General features: G+C 37.2%; 1 protein-coding gene across 1 annotated transcript in view; it reads left to right on the forward strand.

Annotated features, from left to right (window-relative positions):
• Window positions 1–1513: 1513 nt before the first annotated feature.
• Window positions 1514–21998, forward strand: part of LOC145991168 (urea transporter 1-like) — a 102735-nt gene continuing 82250 nt past the window's right edge. Inside the window, exon 1 of the mRNA XM_083127007.1 lies at window positions 1514–1667. Coding sequence (XP_082983133.1) covers window positions 1632–1667 — 36 coding nt within the window. The 5' untranslated portion in view covers window positions 1514–1631. The remainder of the gene's footprint in view (window positions 1668–21998) is intronic.

Consider the following 21998-nt stretch of genomic DNA (forward strand, 5'->3'; position numbering starts at 1 on the left):
AGATTTTTCTTTTAGCAGAGCAGAAATTGTGTTCAAATACTATGATGTAACTTGTATGTTTATGTTATGTTATGTATTTTGTCTACATCTTTTTTCTTTCATTTTTTATTTTAATTTTATTTTTGTTGTCTCTTCGCAATTTTTGTATCATTTTATTCCTACTACATTTATTACAATTACTTGATCAACAGTAGAATTCCGTAACTAAATCGTACATTTTATTGTACACTGTATTAATACTGTAACCACATGTGTATAAGAATTGTGAATTTAAATGTAATCTATGACACGGGTTATGTGGCAGAACAGCCTCAGGTTGAATCTCGCCCACGCAATTAAATTGAATAATGAATAAAAGTAGTTTCGTTGAATACTTCTTTAAGCGTGTCTAACGATTGACTATAGGCTTCAACTTGTTGAATGATGAAAACCACTTATATTTTTCTTTCCATCCATTATCTGTTTTTATATACACATTGCTTTCATCTTTTTCACATCTTTCTATCGTACCTTCACTTTCACTAATCATACTTATCCTCTAACAATTTATTTATATTCTTCTACCTTGTGCTGCCATCTATGTTTCTTTTCTAAAATTAATTTCTTTACATCTCGTGTTATTGTTTCCAATGTGAAATATTTAATTTGTAATAACTCTTTTTAAAACAAAAAGTCAATTATATAATCAAATTTAGAGGCAGAGAAGAAACATAGATCATGAAAAGGGAGAGAAACAGTGAAGAGAAGAAATAAGAGAGATATAAAGCGACGTAAATAAGTGAAAGAGACGAATAGGAGAAAGAGCGGGAGAAAGACAGAAGGAAGGTGAAAGGGAGAGTACAAATAAAATAAGGAAAAGAGAACCAAGTGAACATATTTTCTTCAGGGAGGGTCCAGTGACACCCCCTCCCTTAACTCTCGTTCTAGCCGTCGGTATGTAGTGTTGTTCATTTTTTTTCTGGCGGGTAGGTTTCAAATTTGGAACACTTATTAAACTATATTATTTCGTGTTATTTATTATTGATTTTCAATCAAATCGAATTATTACTCAACATCTGTTGCAGAGTACCATGTTTACTGGATGTGTCGAACAAATAAAAAATACGGTACACTTTCTTCAAGGTTCTGACAGCTGCTAAAAAAAAGGCCACTGAACAACTAATTTGCAGAGAAAATTATACACATTCAAAATTTAACATCAACAGGCTCATATGATGTCACAGGGACGAGGACAGTGCGGAAACATTTAGAGGCCGTTGCAAAAACTATTCACCACTACAGCTTGGCAGAGGAGGGGAAAATCAGAAAATGAATGATAAAAGTATACAGTTGGCAACCCTGCCACACCCTCTGTGATGCACCTCGAACCAAAGCAGAGCGAAGGATGCTACGAGATAAGATGACGCGCAAACACGAGGTTTAAACGCAGTGTATTTGGATACGTTCCTGCCTCTGTCAAGGGAGAGTGCAGCGTTATTACGTCACAACATATAAGACGAAGGAGGGCGGTCGTTTTGTATACTAATGAGGTAGGGGAAGTGCGTGGTGGGGAGAAGAAATAGTGCCTTGCCAGCGCGATTACTCGTCGCAGGATTTCTTAAGATTTTGGCCATCGGCTGAGTCGGTCAACGATGTCCGCAAACAGAAACAGAAGACTGAATAACGAGGTACTGTAAAAGATCTTAGTATTGTGGCTAATTTAGCATCTTTTGTGCACTAATCAACGTACAATTATATTGTGTCTTGTTATACAAATGCGTGAGGAAAGAGGACATTGGTTTTTGGAATTACAGGTGTTTATGTAATGAATGAAAGATCGTATGTTGCATTTAATGAAGCTTGATATACAGCGACATCTATCGGGACACTTACAGCTAGATTGCTTGTTCATTATTTGAGACATTTTTAGGTTTCTTTTTCTGCCACTTTCGGCTAATCGCGACGATGAGGATGAGAGATGATGCGATGAAATTGATGAATGAACACGCACAAGGAACACCCGTGCGTAGGCTGGGATTCGAACCCAGGACTCCTGGCATCGTAGCGCGCTGTGTTGACCAGTGCTTCACGGGAGTTCGTCAAAGGTGCTGGGTTCGAGTGTTAAACTGGATTCGAGAATTTCGTTGTTAGTTTTGATATTTCAGTTTATTTTCTTCAACGATTAGGATATATTGATGCCATGAATGCCCACATCAAATCCGTAGCCAGATTTTTTTCGGGGGGGGGGCTGATCCCTTAGCAGCAGTCGCCATCTAAACGCGAAAAAGTTGTAGGGGTATAAGCCGTGAAGATCAATTTCTCAGTATATTACAACTTATTATACAAGATCTTTAATCCTGTTAAGGAAGCAAAATTAATCGTGAGGGCTTCAGCCCCCCCCCCCCCAGAGCCCTTCCCTGGCTACGTGCTTTGCCCATATCGTACTCAGGATTCGAAGCACTAGCTTCGTAGCAAAAGTTGCCTATAGCTCGTCCTTAATTTTAACTCTTGCTAAAATCTCTGTCTCGTTTGATATCGAGATTAGAACGAGACGCGATTTCTCGAGGCTTTTCTAAAATCGAGGCGATACCGAGACTTCAGGCTATAACATTCGATACTTAATTTACATCTCTATGCTCTGATAGGCTAATCGGGGCAGTAGGTCGAAAAGTGCATGTCTACTTTATGCCCAGATATTAATCGTGACTGGAGATCCCGTTTTAAAGTAGGATTCACACGTTCATCAACCGGAGAGCGAACCCATGATCCCTTGATTACAAGACCACAGTGAAACACTGCGCTATGGGGGAGGCTCGTGTCGGAGTGGCTAGCACAGTGCGCTACGACGCCAGGGGTCCCGGGTTCGAATCCCTGCGAGTATCACTTCATCAATTTAATCGCACCATCTCTCATCCTCATCGTCGCGATTAGCCAAAAGTGGAAGAAAAGAGATGCTAAATAACACAATTAAATCCATCAGTTCTGTATGCAACCTTGATAATATTAAAAAATTAACCATTCTGCAAAGGAATCTAATGGAAGACCATGAGTTGATGCTGTACTACTGTGACTCATACATGCCAGGATATTGGAAAACAGTTTTCGAAAACAGTCTCCTTTTATGATACTCAAAATATGTTCATACCAGGGTTGTTAAAGCTCCATGAATTTAAGTAAATACAATTTCGGTCCAGGAGAGAAAATCTGGACCGTATATAACCTTTTTATCTGTAAAGTATATCAATTCAGTCCAGGAAACTTTTTTCCGGGTCAATTTTAATTCGGTCCAGGATTTGATTGATTGATTTGGTGTTTTAAGTCCACTTTATGCACAGTAAGGCTAATCGGGACTGGGCCTACAGTTTAAAGTGGGATCCGAACTGCTATGTGCCTCCACCGGGTATCGAACCCGGGACCCCTTGATTACAGGGCGACGACGCTCCCACTGCGCCATCGGGGAGGCTAATTCGGTCCAGGAACCTTATTTTCCGATCAATTTAAATACGGTCCAAGTTTAGTATTGAAATGAAACAATATGCAACTGAAGACCAAATTGAAATTGTCCTGTCCGGGCCTGTTACGGAACCCAATATAACTCATTGGAATTTTGGGTTCGTGCACCTTTAACAACGCTGTTTCATATTTTCGTCGCGGGAGAACCAGAGTGGAAATAATGTATTCTTAGGCAAATGCCTGACTCTTAAAAAGAGTCAATAAATTGGAGACACGTGACTTAACCTTCCTTCTACGGATCAGAAGTGGAGATACGTCGGTCTCTCTCCAAATAGACCTCTTCAGAGAGCTTGTTTAAACAAAAATAAAAACTGCATTTCTGGAGTAACATTCCTCTTGATTCTCATACGACGATATAATATATTTTTGGGTCAATGCCTGTTACATAAACTATGAATAAGCGTTTATAATAATCTTATCTTTAGCTCTTGACATCAGAAAAGTTAAATCACATTCGTTAGATTTCAGTTCAGTGTTTTCTTGTGTCCTTGAAACACGATAAACCAATTTATATAACACAAGATTTTTACTTAAGATATTCCCGCCTTATTTTCTTACCCAGTATCTCAATTACCCTATTTTTGCATTGCCCCCCCCCTTTCCGAAAGAAGGAAAGAAGGAAAGCTCTTTTCTCTCTCTCTCTCTCTCTCTCTTTTTCTTCCTCCCTCTTCCTTCTTCTCTCCTCCCTCTTTCCTCTTTTCTTCTTTCCTTTGCTTCTCTCTCTGTCAAGGAGGAGGAAAGAAGGAAGAGAAATGAAGAAAGAGAGAGAGAAAGAAGAGAAAACTTATTTTCCTTTCTTTCTTTCAGTTTCTTCTTCTCTTTTCCTCTCTCACTCTCTCTCTTAAAGAGAAGAAGAAGGCAGACCCCCCCCTCTCTCTCTCTCTCTCTCTCTCTCTCTCTCTCTCTCTCTCGGAGAGAGAAAGAAGAGAGAAAAATGTGAAAGGGAGAAAGAGGAAAGAAAGAAAAAAGAGGAAAAGGGGAAAGAAGAAAGAAAGAAAGAAAGGGAGAGAGAGGAGAAGGGGAGAGAAGAAAGAGAAGGAGAGAAGAGAAAGAAACTCAGAAAGAGGATGAGAGCCTGTGTCGCCAACAAAGTTTTTTGGTGCAAGGTGGTCATAGGACAACTGGAAAGCATGTAGTCTTGCTTGGTAACGCGTCCCTTTTTTAATATTTGCCTTCAGTGGCGGCGATTGGATGCAAAAACTTGGGGGGGGGGACAAGTACAGTTTATAGTTTTGGGGGAAAAGTTGCTAAAATTGTGGGAGCAAGATTTTGTAGTGAATCGTCCTCACTCGCTTCCGTGACGAATACTACACTGAATACTACTAAAATATATTTAATTTGATTTGAATTTTTGGTATTTAGCGTCGCTTTTCTTCCACTTTTGGATAATCGCAACGATGAGGATGAGTAATGAAGTTAATGAAGGATATGTAGCGTTGAAGCGCGCTGTGCTAACCACCCTGCCACAGAGGTCGCACTACCAAGAAGAGAACCTCCTTTGTTTTCTCCTTCGCTTGTGCCAGAATGCCCCCGTGTTGCCAGTTCAGGTTGGAAATCACGTCCTCGTCTTGGGTGTTCTTTCTATATTTGATTCATTTGGTTTATTTTTGTGATGATGTGGTGAAATTGATGGTCACACATAAAGAACACTTGTGTCGAAGTCGGGATTCGAACCCATGATTCCTGACGTCGTAGTGCGGTGTTATAACCACTCGGTCCAAGCAGTCGGTGAGAGAGAGAGAGAGAGAGTTGGTAAGCTGGTAAACCTCCTGACTGCCATTTGGGAGACCTGGGTTCAATTCCCGGGTTGGGCGATATCAACAGCGAATTTTTCCAGCCATTTCCCTGCACGGAGGGGCTCTGGCGTAAAGACGGCCGAAGCGTGGTGCTGATCAGACACATTGCAAAATTCTGAGATCGAGAACGTGTAGGGATACATCTCCATGTCTCCCAACGTGCGCTAGGGGTACATATCAAGGAGCAAGAGGAGTTTATCTATCTTGTCCTTTTTAATAACATGATTTTCTGTATGTTTCAAGAACATAGCTATATACAATAACAAATATGCAGGTTGCAGTATCATTCCCTATTATAACACCATAAAGCCTTGTTTCCATGATATGAAAAACTCAATATGCTGACCAAGGCAGTAATTTATTTTATTATAAAACATAAACTAAACGTAACGTTTCAACCTTCTATATATCGTGTATATGCCGTGTGTATATATATATCATCCTGTTTTGTGCCTTGTTACATTTGTACTTGGTGCAGAGTCTGAAGAAGACCTTGCTAGAAGGTTGAAACGTTCCGTTTAGTTTATGTTTTATAATAAAATAAATTTCTGCCTTGGTCAGCATATTCAGTTTTTCATATCATTGCCTAGTAATTACATAAGAAAACCGGTCCCTAATTATCATGTATCACTTCAGTGGCGTGCCCATGATTTTTGAGAGCGGGGGCTATGTAATCTGTTCTTTTAGAAGCCAGTCCTCATTGTGCCACATTTTCCTGCCTTTGGCGCTCTCGTTTTAGGAACACTGGGCCAAAGGACCTCCACCCACCCCCACTTGGACACGCACGCTGCTGTACCCATTGACCCCAGTCCGAATCCAGGAACGCAGTACAATCATTCTGAATGTATGGATTTAACCCAACGTGTTGGTGTGCGTTAATAATAACGCGGTATGGAACTCCTCGTGATGTTCTGCATGGAATTATGCTTGGCAGTCGTTCCAGCGAAACTTTCGCTGCCAACTTACGCCATTGCTTACCTCACGTGGCTATTCTCGTCACCCGACACACCTGCAATCAGTTTGTCACGTCACGTGTCAGCCAGGACAATTAGCCGAAAGCCTGATTTGAGACATTTCGAAGCGAATGTCAGCAAAAGTTGCATTGAAATCGTCCTTATTCTATTAATAATTGTAATCGTTATTGGCAGCGTGTAATTACACTATTAAAGCTTTCAGGGCACTTCTTACATTGTTGTTTTAAGTCCACTTTATGCACAGAAAGGCTAATCGGGACTGGACCTACAGTTTAAAGTGGTATCCTGACCACTATGTGCCTCCTCCGGGTATCGAACCCGGGACCCCTTGATTACAAGGAGACAACGCTACCACTGAGCCATCTGGAAGGCACTTGGTGAGAAAGGGAATGGAAACAAGAGAATGAGAAAAAGATAGTGAGAAAAGGAAAGAACTAGGAAGAGAAAGAGACATAAATAAAGAAATGAAAGAAAGTACGAGGGAGAGAAAGAACAAAAGAAAGAAGGAACAAAAGAGAAAGAACAAAAGAGAGAAGGAACAAAAGAACAAAAGAGAAAGAAGAAAAGAGAGAAGGAACAAAATAACAAAAGAGAAAGAACAAAAGAGAGAAGGAACAAAATAACGAGGGAGAGAAAGAACAAAAGAACGAGGGAAAGAAAGAACAAAAGAGAGAAAGAACAAAAGAGAGAAGGAACAAAATAACGAGGGAGGGAAAGAACAAAAGAACGAGGGAAATAAAGAACAAAAGAGAGAAGGAGAAAAACGAGAGAAAGAAGAAAGTAGAGAAAGAGCAAATGAGAGAAAGAGAGAAAGAACAAAAAGAAAAAGAAGGAACAAAGGAGAGAAAGAAAGCACAAGGGAGAGAAAGAAAAGGAAAGAATAAATGAGACAAAAGCAGAGAAAGAAAGAAGTAATGAGAGAAAGATCAAAGTAGAGGGAGAAAGAACAAAGGAGAGAAAGAAAAGACGATGGAAAGAGAATAAAGAAGGTGGGAAAGTGAGAGAAAGGACAAGGAAAAGAAAGAGAAGAAACAAATAATGAGGGAGAGTAAAACAGTCGAAGAAGGAGAAAGAGAGGGAGTGATAAAATGAGGAAAAGCGAGAGACAGAGGGTCGTAGAGAGATATAGAGAGAAATAATTAGAGAAATGGAAGAAGAGAGAAATCGAAGGAAACAATTAGACAGAAAGAGCAGGGGCGGCGCTAGAAAATTTTGATCGGGTGGGCAGCCATACACAACGAAGATGAGAAGAACCGACAATATGCTCTCAAAATAATAATTCTAATAATAAATTTAGCAATATTTACATTGTAAATCTGCCCCCTTCTTCAACTAAACTGTGACCAGTGGAAACCTTGCCACACAGCCATTTTCTTTTTCTTTTTTAACCTGAGCACGCCCTATGTTGACACAAGATAAGTTGAAGTCGTAATTTCCATGTTATTGTTCTTTAAAATAATTCTAATAATAAATTTAGCAATATTTACATTGTAAATCTGCCCCATCTTCAACTAAACTGACCAGTGGAACCCTTGCCACACAGCCATTTTATTTTTATTAACCTGAGCACGCCCCATGTTGACACAAGATAAGTTGAAGTCGTAATTTCCATGTTATTGTTCTTTAAATACTGATAAAAATAAACCATGACGTATTGGTTGGGAACACACAAGTCAATTTGCGATAAGTAAATGTAACGACACTGTAAGAGTCAAATTTTCTAGTTGTGCAACTATCAGCTCCGTCATCATTGCACACTGAAACTGTGCACTTAACGTAGAGCAATTTATAATTTATGTTGGAACAAAAGAAGCAAATTCATATTGCATATCCTCATTGAAACTTCCTTATCATTAAAATTTTCATAAATCTGACTTCACCACTGCATTCCTGGTGAAATTCTAGCCCAAAACCATACCCCACATGCCCCCCTTCCCGTTTAAAGAGAATGAAGTTGGATCCAAGATGGCGGACGTTGTCATGACATGCACCAAAACGTTTCCCCCTAGGCCTAATATATTACTACCATGACCAATATTGCTGCAATCTACACTCCCTTTCATTTTATAAAGGTGGTCAGGGACTTTTGACTCACCCTGTACAATGAGTTTCACATAATTTTGTACCAATTCTCTCTCTCTCTCTCTCTCTCTCTCTCTCAATAATCATGGCGAAAGCTTGTGATTGCATTCTTCATTGTTGACAAGAATGTTAAGAACAACATACATTGTCTGCTGTCAAGATTTAAAATAAACAGAACAGGATACAGATGAACGGAAAACCTTTGGTTAGAAAATGTTTAAGAATTTCGAAATTACATGCGAAAATAACAAATAATATAAAATTACATTAGTGCAGAGGCGTCTCGTGAACGCATGCGGTGCATGATGCGCATGCGTCAATTGTGGGGAAAAGGACAGCTTGCTCTGCGACGACATTCATGAGCATTTCTACATTCTAATTTCTTCATATAGGAGAAGTATTTATTTTACACGAGAGCCCTGAACTAAGCTTATATTACATTTCTTGGATCTGAAGTGACGCATGCGTCAATTGTGGGAAAAGAATTATTACTTTCACTTCAGATCCAAGAAATGTAATATAAGCTTAGTTCAGCGCTCTCGTGTCCTTTTTCCCCACAATTGACGCATGCGCAGCATTCACCGCATGCGTTCACGAGACGCTTCTGCATTAGTGAAAAGATTATCTCAGGGTATCGACCAGGTGAGTAGTGAAAGACATTCTTGCAAGTTATTTTTTACCCTGAAGATGACGTAATCCTTTCCACAAATCACTTGGTCCATAGCCCGAGAGAATAGTTTCATCACGCGTCGCCAAAAGTTTCAAAACGTAATTTAATTTAATTTTGAAATTAATTTGAATTTAAAATTTTGGGTGCTTCAGCACTTAGGCTATTTTGCTCCCGTCACATTATACGGGGTCCAGCCCCTTACCATTGCAAATAACAACTCTAACGTTGCATAACTAAAAATTTTAAAACCTTAAAATGTTCTGACTTCTGTTAAAAGCTGAGGCTGTAAACGCGCACTCAGCACACACAAGGACATAAAACAGGACAACACACCCAAAATTATACTGGCCATAGTGCCAGTCGCCAGAGCCTCGTTAGTCTCTTGTCCAGGGTGCACTACGTGGAAGTGAGGTTGACTTTTGGGCGCCTACGTGGAAGGTACCCCTTACACCCCAAAACGTAATTTAACATAACATTGGTTTTATAATAGCATCATACGAATATATGCACTTTACATGTAAATCCGTTGCCTGCTTATTACACAATGATACGTTTCAAGTATTGACGATATTCGCAAGGAAAATATGCATGATGTCAAGACCAGAACACATTTATTGACCCATACTTTCCGTGAGCGCGAAAAAGTGATAGACTGTGCAGTATATCTGCATATTCAGATTTAAAAACAATCATTTTTCAAGGACTCGTGGCGTCGAAACGTCTCCTATATGTGCAAAAATTACTAAGAAAAGTTACATGCCTTGATGTTCTGTAGGCCAGTGTTTCTCAACCGCCGGGTCGTGTCCTGGTACCGGGCCTGTCAATTAAACCAGACCGCGAGGTGCAACTTAGGTTTGCGACTTGCAGCCCGAGCTGTTAACCACATAGAAAATGGCCTTTCGTTCTGTGTTCCTTTCTCGCCAGTGCTCGTGAGAAATCAAAGACTCTGAGAGGGGACTGTAACTCCTGCAGCCTCCAAATTTGAATTTCAACGGTTGGACCTTTCTCGAGTTCCACCCGAAATAGTGAAGCGACTTGCAGCCCGAGCTGGCAAGTACCTGGAAAAATTATTTCGACTGCGATAACCGAAAATCCTTCGCGACAGTGGCGGTGAACGATCTACCCGGGGGGTGTTGCTCCCCGCCTTCCAAACTTGGAGGTTGACGGACGGACACCACGGTCAATTTTGTTTACGGAGAAATTTTCAATAACGAAGATAAGAAAGTGGAAATATTTTGATTAATTGGAATTTTTCGGTGTCCGAAGTGGAACATTCCAATGGAAATCATGTTGGCCAGAGAAACTAAAAGATTCCATTAAATGCAGCGTTGTCGACTAATTGAAAGCAAATTTAATATTTTGTGAAAAAAACGACAATCACACTAATAATTTCTATGATTATCCATAATGTATTTATTAATATTAAATTTCAAGTGTACATATTGATACGCACCCACTTATTGTATCATTTTAAGTGTTTAATATGTTAAATATCTATGATGACATACTTTGTTTTGTTCAATTGGGTAATCTGTTATGGTTATGGACTAACCTTAAAACATTTGATTGGGGGTTGTTAGGAGAGAGATATGAATGTTGCTGGATGATGGAAGTGATTTTGGAAATGTGAATGTGTTAATTTGTGTAGGGAGAATAGTCTGTGGTGAAATATTAGCTAGTTGCGTGATATATAGTTACAGACAAATTCAAGCTTAAATTGTGGATTTAATCATCGTTTTTATTGTAAAAGTGTTCAGTGTTATTACAAGACAGTACATTTATTGAAACGTAAGTTAAGATTAAATAATCTTGTGATTTAGAAGATAAATCAGTGTTAAATCTAGATAGCATGGAAGGCTCTGGGCCATCCAGATAAAGTTTCCTGCTTGTAAGAAATTCAACAAATTTCTTTCAAGTGAGGGAAAATGTCTAGCGAGGAAATTATTAATCAAAGCAGAGAGGACGTCCAAATGGAGATGAATGAAGTAGTGGAAGTAAAAAAGGACACGTCTTCAAATAAAGACGGAGAAAATATGGATGTTGAATTGGTTGCTAAGCAACCAAAAAGTCAGAAAACAAAACGAAATCGAGCAAAAGTTAGTGGAAAGGAGGAATCTATAAATGCTCCAAAAATTTTCAAAGCAAACGTATTAGAGCGTACAATGCAATCAAAGGACAATGTGAATAAAAATGACTTATTCTATCCTGGGCACGATGGCCCATATATTGTGCTTGTTGAAGGTGCGGAACACAACGTTGGTAGCTTTAGTGCTATTATGTTAGGTAGTCACTTAAGAGAAGCTAGAATTAAGGTGAATTATGTTAAGGCATCGGGTCCTAATCGTGCAAAGATTTACTTTTTAACATCCAATGATGCAAATGACTTTTACTTGAACAAAGAGTTTCAGAAGAAGTATAAAGTAAATGTCAAGATCCCGAAGAGTCTTTTACACAGAATAGGACTAATATATGGGTTACCGTTACATATAAATTTAGAAGAAGTACAAGATGAAGCAGAGGCTGAGAGAAATATTCCAATAATCAAAATGGAAAGAATGAAGAAGAAGATTTATCAAGAAAATGGGGAATTTGTGTTCAAACCGACCAAATTGATCAGCGTAACGTTTCAATCACAAAGGTTGCCCTCGCATGTAAAGCTACTCAGTAACATATTTCAGGTACAACCTAAAATAAAATCTGTGATGCAGTGCAGGAATTGTTTCCGTTTCTCTCACACAAAGGATGTTTGTAAGTCCAAAGCGATGTGTCCAAGGTGCGGTGATTATGAACATGATGATATATGTGCTGCAGTACCTAAATGCATAAATTGCGCAGGAAATCATCTTGCAACTGAGAGGTCGTGCAGTAAGTGGGAAGAGGAAAAAGAAATTCAGAAGGTGATAGCATATGAGGGTTGTTCATATCAAGAAGCAAAGAGAAAAGTTAGTTCTAGTAGTTCATTTATGACCGAAAGAGACGATTATTCTTATGCAAACATACTACAAGATTTCCCAGAGTTAAAAACAACTAAAGCAGAGTCTTCCTTTGTACAAGCTCCAAGTTCAGCAATTACAACAGGTAACAGATATGAGGTGCTGGCCACTGTAAGAGATGAGGAATCAGGGACATCAAGAAACTTATATTCTTGGAAATCTTCTCAACCTCATCCTTACAACATGAACAATAGTTATGCTGATCGAAGATTTGGGAAGATGTAAAAGTAAAGAAGTTATGAAAAATAAAGGTATGCAAAATCTAAAATCGTGTGACAATCCTCAAACCCAAAACGAACAAAAAAGACCAGATTATGTATTACTAAATTCCCAAATCAGTCCAACGTCAGTGACAACAACGGAAAAACGAAAATTACGAACTAGCATCCCACAATATGACTCTCAAAAGCAAATAATGATTAGTTTGTTACAAGTTATGGCAAAACTAACGTCGAACATAACTGTGGATGATAATCTTCAGAGAATTAAAAATATTCTAGTCGATTGTACAAATATTACTTCACAGTTATTGAAACTTATTGAAGAGCTTGAATCATATGAAGATGCTCAACATTAAATATAATAATCAGTAAGTTATCACATGCAAAATATGTTTTTGTTTGTTCAATGGAATTTATGCTCGTTTCCTTCAAGAAAACTTGAACTCATGAAACTGATAGAAGAGCATCATCCTCTCATTATATGTGTGTGTGAAGTATGGGGTGATGGAAGAGTTTCAATTGAAATAAAAAATTATCACGCAGTAATTAATCAAAAAGGCGGAAAAGGAGTGGGTATATTTGTACATGAAAGTCTGGCATTCCAACCCATATCATTTAATCCCAATTTAGTGATTCTTCGAGAATATCGGGTGAAAGTAGTGGGAATACAAGTGCAAATTTTGAATAAAATATTTACTGTTATCTCGATCTATATACCATCTACCTATACATCGCAAAAAATTGCAGTGAAACATTTAAGGTCTATGATTAGTTCATTCAAGACTCCATTAATCATAACTGGAGATTTCAATTGCCACCACCCATTGTGGGGTCGACAGGCAGCAGATAAGTTGGGTCGAACTCTTGTTGAATGGATGGAGGCGGAACAGTTAACTATAATAAATGATGGTTCACCTACTCATATGCCTAGAAATGGAAGTAATCCGTCATCTATAGACTTAACATTAATTTCAGAAAAGTATTGTGCAGACTTTACATGGGAAGCCGATGTGGACTTGAGAACAAGCGATCATTATCCATGTTATTTTTACCTGGCTTATTGCCATGCAACAAATGAAAGAATATTAACTATTCGCAAATGAAGTATTCAAAGCTAATTGGTCTAATTATACTAAACTTTTAAATATTTATTTCTCAGAGGATGATGGATTAAAACCTGATAATATTACATACGAGGAGTTTGTAAAAACCATTTCGGCTGCGATGGACTTGAGCTGTCCCAGGGTGATAAAAAGTAGTCAGCAACACTTCCCAAAGATATACTGGTGGACAGAAGAGTGTGCTGAAGCAAAACTACATAGAGTCGAATTAGCAAGAATATACGCACGTCAACCAAATCCGGAGAACTGGATAGCATTCAGACACTCTGTGGCCAAATCAAAGAGATTATGCATAAAAGCAAAAAGAAAATCATGGAAATTATTTTGTGAAAATTTACACCCAAGCATGAAATTAGGATATGTGTGGAATAAGTTTAGGTCACTCAAAAATCCTCGTACAGCAAATGTGGTCCCTTTGAAATCAAATTGGAAGACTGAATTTATTCAGAAACTCATACCTACAGTGTCAGACGGAGTAGTTGAAACACCAAATGAATTATGTAGTTACACATCAAAACTACGTTCGGCGAAAGGTTTTGCAACTCCAATTTCAAAAGAGGAAATCTATGAAATCATCGGCAACAGTAAAGAATCTGCTCCAGGGATGGATGGAATTACTTATTCGATGATCAATCACCTTCCGGATGTAGCGTTAAAGGCGATGTGCACAATTTTTAATAAATTCTTAAATAATGGAAACGTACCAGAAGATTGGTCCAAACAGTTGATTATTCCAATTTTAAAAACAGGCAAGGACCCTCAAGTAGGTAAATCATATAGACCTATAGCTTTGACGTCAGTTTTAGGAAAGATATTTGAGAAACTGATACAAAAAAGAATAGAATGGTTTTTAGAAAGCCAAAACATATTTCAGTTCGAACAAATAGGATTTCGAAAGGGATTAGGATGCCAAGACGGATTAATCACTCTTTCCTCGTATATTTTTGACTCACTGAAAAGAAACAGAATTGTATTAGCTGCATTCTTAGATGTAAGCGCAGCTTATGATAATGTAGATATTAATATCCTAATCCAAACAATACAACAGCTAAAAATACCTCACAACTATGTTTTGATATTATGGAAGTTACTCAGTAAAAGATCCGTATATTTCCACTTTTTCAATGAAAGTAGAGGACCGTATTCAGCCTGCAAAGGGTTACCTCAAGGAAGTCCTTTAAGTCCTTTGTTATTCAACATATATATGATCGGGATGAAAAGGAAATTAATTCCAACAGTCAATTATCTTCAATATGCAGATGATATCTGTATCTATATGTCCACTACACAAATTCATACTGATTTTCCTGTTTTAGAGGAACAAATATTGGAAGTGCAAAAGTGGCTTCAAAGTAAAAAACTCTCCATTTCAATGGAAAAATCTAATATTACAATTTTTAGTAAAAAGGGAACACCTCTAATAGTTCACTCAATGTCCCGAAAAACAAGAATTCCCATTACATCCAGAGTAAAATATTTAGGTGTCATCTTGGATGAAAAACTAACTTGGAAGGACCAAATTAAAGCAATACAAGTCAAATCAGAAAAAGTGTTTAATTTGTTCAAAGCAATAGCAAATACTCAGTGGGGATGTCATCCTCGAGTTATGCTTTTATTTTACAATAATTATTTTCGGCCTATGATAGATTATTCTCTACTGGCAATGTGTAACTTGACAGAAGGAAAATTGAATTCCATTGATGTCATACAGAGGAAATTCTTGAGAAGATGTTTATGCGTTATGAACAGCACTCCAAACGTAGTAGTATACATGGAAGCGGGTGAATGTTCCATTTCATGTAGACAGAAGATGTTAGCAGCAAATATGCTCTTCAAAGTGAAATCATATTGTGAGCATCCTTTCAACAATGTACTAACAAATATGATACACTTACATGAAACAGGAAAAATAACAAACAGAAAATCTGCTATGTGGATAGAATTGTATAATTCGTTTTGTCAAGAATATCAGGATGTTCTACAGATGCGTTCACGGCCTGTTTTTTCATTAGATTATCCTCAACAATCTCTGGATAATATTCATTTCCCTCGTTATTCGCACATATCGGAATATTTTACTCAATGGCCAAGTTTTTATTTCATATACACAGATGGATCTAAAAGTGAGTCAGGAGTTGGATGTGCAGTGTACGATCCACAACATAAAACAGACCTATTATTTCGGCTTCCACAAGACTGTTCAATATTTACAGCAGAATCTTACGCAATTTACCAAGCTTTAATATATGTCCAAAAATTAAATTTACGAAAGTTCTTAATACTTACTGACTCGCAAAGTGTATTACAGGCTCTTAAATCTTCGTACAAGAGTCTTTACAAATGATCCCCTTATATTATAAATTGCATACAATTAGTTCAAACAATACAAAAATCTGGAAAAACCATTGAGTTTTCTTGGGTTAAAGCTCATAGCAATATTGCAGGTAATTCTCATGTAGATGAATGTGCAAAGAAACAGTGCGTCTTCCAAATATTACGAACTTATCATTATACTATACGGATCTTCTCCCTAGAGGAAAGAAGAAAATTCTGAATGAATGGTTTGATTGGTGTCGAAATGAACTTACAACAGTTGGAGAATCATACAGACCATTTGCTGAATTCAAAACACAAAAACCATGGTTTCATCATGTAAGTGCTACAAGAAATGTAATTGTATTAATTAATAGACTGAGAACGGGCCATTTGTGTACTAGGCAACATTTATCCAAAATTGGAATAACGAACAATAAGAGATGTGAATGTGGCTGGGAAAGTGCAGATGCACAACATATAATACTGGAATGCTCAAAATATAATAGAGAGAGAAATATCTTGTATAAAACTTTAAATACTCTAAAGGTTCAGTTTCCAACAAATATGTTAAGTTTAGTTGTTAATCCAGATGTGAGAATTGGTTATAGTTTGTTATCATTTTTAAGGAAGTGTAATATACAATTGTAAAAGGCAAAATGTTCAAAAAAAAAACTACAACAAAAAACTAATATCTGTAAAATAGGGGGGATGGACTGATAATTTAATTGTAAAACAATTTTGTGTGTATTGTTATGGACAAAAAACGGCATAAAAGCTGTTAGGTTCCAAATAAAGGAATGAATGAATGAATGAATGAATAATTTGTGTAGTCAAGAACTATTATGATCTTAATACAATTTTGTTTGTAATAAGGAGTTTAATTGCGAGTGCAAGTGTAATATGTTAACATTAACTGACATCTAAATATATTTTTTGTGTGCGAGAGTTAGCAAGTTTTACGTAAACATATCCTTACCTGATTTCCCACTGCCTGAGAGCTTCAAAGTGGGCTGATAAGTCTCATGCTCGCCGTTGAGGAATAAACGTAAGTAGGACCATTGAGAATAAACCGGGGAACGTAACAATATTAATTAAAGTATAAAGTTAATTAATAAAAAATCAGTAAACTATTTACGAGTAAAATTGTTGGAATTAGGTCATCTATTTTTTAATAACAAATTTACCGAGCTCACGTAGTTTGAGAACAACTGCGTTTAGGCACGGTGCAAGTTCGTCGGTATTTGATGGCTACACCCTGTATAATCAATCAAATCACCTTCTGGCATAGATTATCCGGTATACATTGCACAACATACGCCCTGGTTTAATGGGACAACAAATGTCCATATGGCTATGCCGTGTCCAAGTCGTTTAATCATGAACTGAATTTCAAAGTCCGGTTCATTCAGATAACCTTCATGCGCAAATAGAAGACCAAGGACTTAGCACTCTGAAGCTATATTGCAGGAGTGAAAAAGGACTTTTCAGTTTTAAGTTGAACCTCAAACTCAAACTCATCTAAGCTTGGGTACGGTAACAGACATTAAATGCGACGGTAATCAATTTTGTAAATTAATATAATAAGAAATACTTCCGTTAAATACCAAATGTCTTTTCCATTCGCCTGCATTCTGTTCTGTTCTATTTTAAATCATGACAATAGACAATGCATCTGTTATTCTTAACATTCTTGTCAACAACAAAGAATGCAATCTCAAGCTTTCGCTATGGTATCCACTGCACATGATTTCAGAGAGAGAGAAGAATAAACAAAAACAAAGAACGAGGGAGAGAAAGAGAGAGACGAAGACTGATTAATTGATTTGCTTTATTTTACTTCGCTTCTTGTACCACTTTTTGGCTAATTTGCGAAGATGAGGATGAGTGATGATATGATGAAATTGATGAATGGACACTCTCACACATCCATGCCCAGGCCAGGATTCGAACCCGGAACCCCTGGCGTCGTAGCGCGTTTTTTTTTATATAAAACATTTATTGGTTGTGGACAAAATCCATGCACCAGTTAACAATTTATCAATTGGTATTATATACATGTATGGACATAATATTTACTCACAATTATTCCTTTCATAATAAATAGTTTCCAAATTTCATTACACTTTTACAGAATTATATTAGACTTATTAAGATATTTTGTAAGAATATAGATTACCGAGGATGAAGGTGAAGTCAGTAAACAAGGCAGCGTCAGTGGCGCTTGATGTCCACTCCTGTACAATTCCTGTAAAAATGGTTCTCTGTAAGTTTCATAAAGTTTGCACTGAAATATAATGTGGTTTGGAGTTGCAGTATATTCATTGCACAAACAAACTGGTGAAGTCACTAAATTCTTCTTGTAAAGGTGAGCTGCGGCGATAGTGTGATTTAACCTGCAGCGCATTATAGTTGTGAGGGAACTCCGGGAGAGTTGAATCTGTTTAAACCAACATTCCTTTGGAATTCTTTCTTGTATAGAATAGTAGGCCTTACCGCATTGAGGGCCAGTATTTGTCCACAAGCTTTGCCAGTCAGTAAATAGTATTTTTCTAGTGTGCGATTCCAAAACTACGGACGGAATCTTTATTGAAAGCGGCCGTTGGATTGTTTGATTCGCTGCATATTTTGCCAAAGCATCTGCTATATTGTTCCCTTCTATTAAATAATGTCCAGGTGTCCAAATAGAGTTGATATCATATCCCAATCTCGTTAATTTCAGTGTGAGTATTCTTATGTTAACAATGTACCATTCCGTATGACATGACCATGATGCAAACTGTAAAGAATTTAGCACAGAGGCTGAATCGGTTACAATTAGAACTGAATTTAACTTCTTCTTTTGTACATAAAGCAATGCCTGTCGTATTGCAAAAGCTTCTGCAGTGTAAATGGGCAGATACGATGGCAAAGGAAAAATTTTGAATTCTGCAGAATTATCACAGTAAAATGCTGCTCCTGGTTTTCCAGACGTTGATTTTGAAGCATCTGTATATATGTGATATTCACATTGTAATTTTGAATGTATGTAGTCTTGATATATATTATTTGAAATTGTAGGGATTGTCTTCCTGAAAACTCTACTTGGGTAGGCAGGAAAATGAATCCTCATGGGAGATATCATATTAAAGTAGTCTGTCATGAAGCATGGTGCATTAGGTAAACGAATAATATTAGCTTGAAATTTATTAATGTCCTTATAAGCATAATATAGTATAGGTAATCTGGATTTATATTTTGCTGTACGTCTGTTGAGCATCAAAGAGTCTAACAATTGAAGTTTTGGTATGATCGGAGATGTCGTGTTGGCAATTTTCTTAAGTAAAAATTTGCTCGCAAGATAGCGCGTTGTACTAACCACTCTGCCACGGAGGCCGGCGAAGAGAGACGAAGAGGAGAGAGAGGGAGATAGGGAGAGAAAGAATAAGTAGCAGATAGAATGAGAAAAACAGAGCAATGGAGGGAGACAAAAATATTGAGAGAGAGATGGAGAGAAATGAAGAGAGAGAGAGAAAGGAAATTAGAAAGAAAGAGAAAGAAAGAAATAAAGAGAGATAGAAAGGAAATTAGAAAGAAATAAAGAGAAATAAAGAAAGAAAAATACATTAGAAAGAGAGAGAAAGAGAGAAAAAGGTAATTTGAAAGAGAGAGAGAAAGAGAATTAGACAGAGAGAGATAAAATGAGAGAAAAAGGAAACTAGAAAGAGAAATAGAGAGAGAGAGAGAGAGAGAGAGAGAGAAAGGAAATTAGAAAGATGAGAGCAACAGGCAATATGCTCTCGAAACAATAAAATAAACAGAACACAAGAGAATACAGTTTTAATATTGTATATGCAGCAATGCCGCAAAAAGTCTTTATTTCTATTTTAACCTTCAGAATCCTACCAGTCCAAAGGCAGGAACACTTGGACCGAATTTAAATTGTGCGAGAAAAAAAGTTTCCGGTCCTGCAGCGGAACCCAATAGAACCCATTAGAATTTATGGGTTCCTGGACCTTTAACAACCCTCGTTCAAACCACTTCAACTGACGCTAGTAGTGTTATTTGACCTATTATAAACCCGAGAAAGTATGAACCCCCCTCAGGCAGATTTGGCTACACTTAAAACAAGCTCAACATGCCCATATGAGCTTTTTGCTCAAGTGTGGAACCCTGTCTAATCCAAGATTTTTGTAAAAATGCCCTCGGGAATTTCCCGGGAAAGTATGACCCCCCTCAGATTGATTTGCCTACACTTATAAAAGGCACTTCTGTGAGATTGTTGTCCATAAATTTGTTAAAAATATGCCCCTCTTGATATTTTTTTTGGATACACTTAAAACTAAGCCAAAAATCTACCCACACCCACCCACATACACCCACACCCACCCACATACACCCACACCCACCCACACCCACCCACATACACCCACACCCACCCACATACACACCCACACACACCCACATACACTTATTTACTTCCGGTCCACTTGTGGCCTATTTCTGGTTTATTTATATTGCATCATGTTTTGCAACAAATTATTACCCAATATTATGCAATAAATTATTAGACACGTGTTGTTTTCTGATTGGTTGGTTATGACATAATGTGATGATGTGTTATATTCTGATTGGCTTATTGTTTCAGATGTTTTCAATGCGGTCTGTGCTTAGGCTATATAAAGAGATTTTGCATTGCATATCAGCCAGTATTGTGAGAGTTGTTGAAGAGTAAGGGAGTGTTGTTGCAGTGTTGCTCATATTTTTAAACACAAAAATATTGCAGATTTGTATAAATTGAATTACAAATCTATTTGATTTAATGTACAGAATTTTTGACAACCTGTCATAGGTTTATTAAGTATAGAGTTTTGATTTGAACCCCAAGAAATTTTATATAAATACCAAAGCCAAAAATATTAACACACATACACACACACACACACACACACACACACACAAATCACACTACTGAACCCAACTGATATATTTTATTAAGTATAAAGTTTTGATTTGAACCCCAGGAAATCATATATAATAAACAACAACAAAAATGCCAAATCAAAAATATTGTAATCAATGCAATAAGAATATAACCAGCCCCAATTGGGCTAAGCATAAAAAGAATTGTAATCCAGACAAATGCAGAACTCCCACAAAAATATGCCCTAAATGCCATAGAAAATATAGCATGGAATACTTCACATATAAACATAAAGGTACTTGCTCTGTACAGTCATCAATATTGCCCCCTCAACCATCTACATCTGGTCTGAAAAGGAAGCATGAAGCACCTGTTAATGCTGGACCAGCAAAGCAACCACGCTATGCACCACCTATCCATAGCAGTTTTAACGGCCAATTAAGGGATCACCGTTTTGTATCAGAGCCAAGATGTGGTATTAAGAATTTTTTGAACAGTATAAATCCTGATGTGCAGGCAATTCTAAATGCACAAAATGGCTCTTATAAGCTGTCCCTCAAATTGTTTACACAATATAAGAAGCCAAATGGCACAAAATTTACACAGCCCCACATAACAGAAACTGTACCGGTATATTCAAATGCAAATTCAGACAAAATAATAAGCAGTTTGATAGATCAATTGAATATTAAACACTCTGAATTTGCTGGAAAAGAGTCTGGATGGAGCCTATGCGGATCTCCACACAAGTTATATGTTAATATTTCTGAATTCAGCCCATTACAAGGATCTACATATTTGCCATTACCTGCCAATATTAAAAACAAAAGAGCCGTGGTTAACATAGAAAATAATGATGAGAAATGCATTTTGTGGTGTATTTTAGCTGCTTTATATCCAGTTTCAAGGCATCCTGAGCGTATAAGTTATTATAAACAACATGAAAATGATTTTGATGAAGCAATGGAGGGTTTAGAATATCCAATGTCTGTTCAGAATATTGATAAATTTGAAAAAAAGGCCAGGGATATTAATGGTAAACAATTATCTATTAATGTATTTATTTGTTCTACTGGCCGTGGCAATTGCTTGATAGCACCTCTCAGAATCAGTACATTTGATGATGATTCTGCAGTTCCGATTGATCTGCTCTTAATTGAAGGGGATGACACATATCATTACACTCTGATACATAATCTTGAAGCTTTAGTTAGAACACAACTAGACAAATCTAAGACAATATTCAAGTTGTGTAGAAGTTGTTTAACTGTATTTGATGGTAGAAAAATGGTGAATGGTGTTTGTGAAAAGAATAAAGAAATTGCTAAAAACAAGTTAATTGAGCATCTGAAATACTGTGGCAATCATAAACCTGTTCATATGGTGATGCCTAATCCAAGTGAAAATGCCAAATTCAAAAAATTTGAAGCCTT

The sequence above is a fragment of the Lepisma saccharinum genome, chromosome 8, assembly GCF_977018435.1.
Source record: "Lepisma saccharinum chromosome 8, izLepSacc3.1, whole genome shotgun sequence".
Taxonomy (NCBI): domain Eukaryota; kingdom Metazoa; phylum Arthropoda; class Insecta; order Zygentoma; family Lepismatidae; genus Lepisma; species Lepisma saccharinum.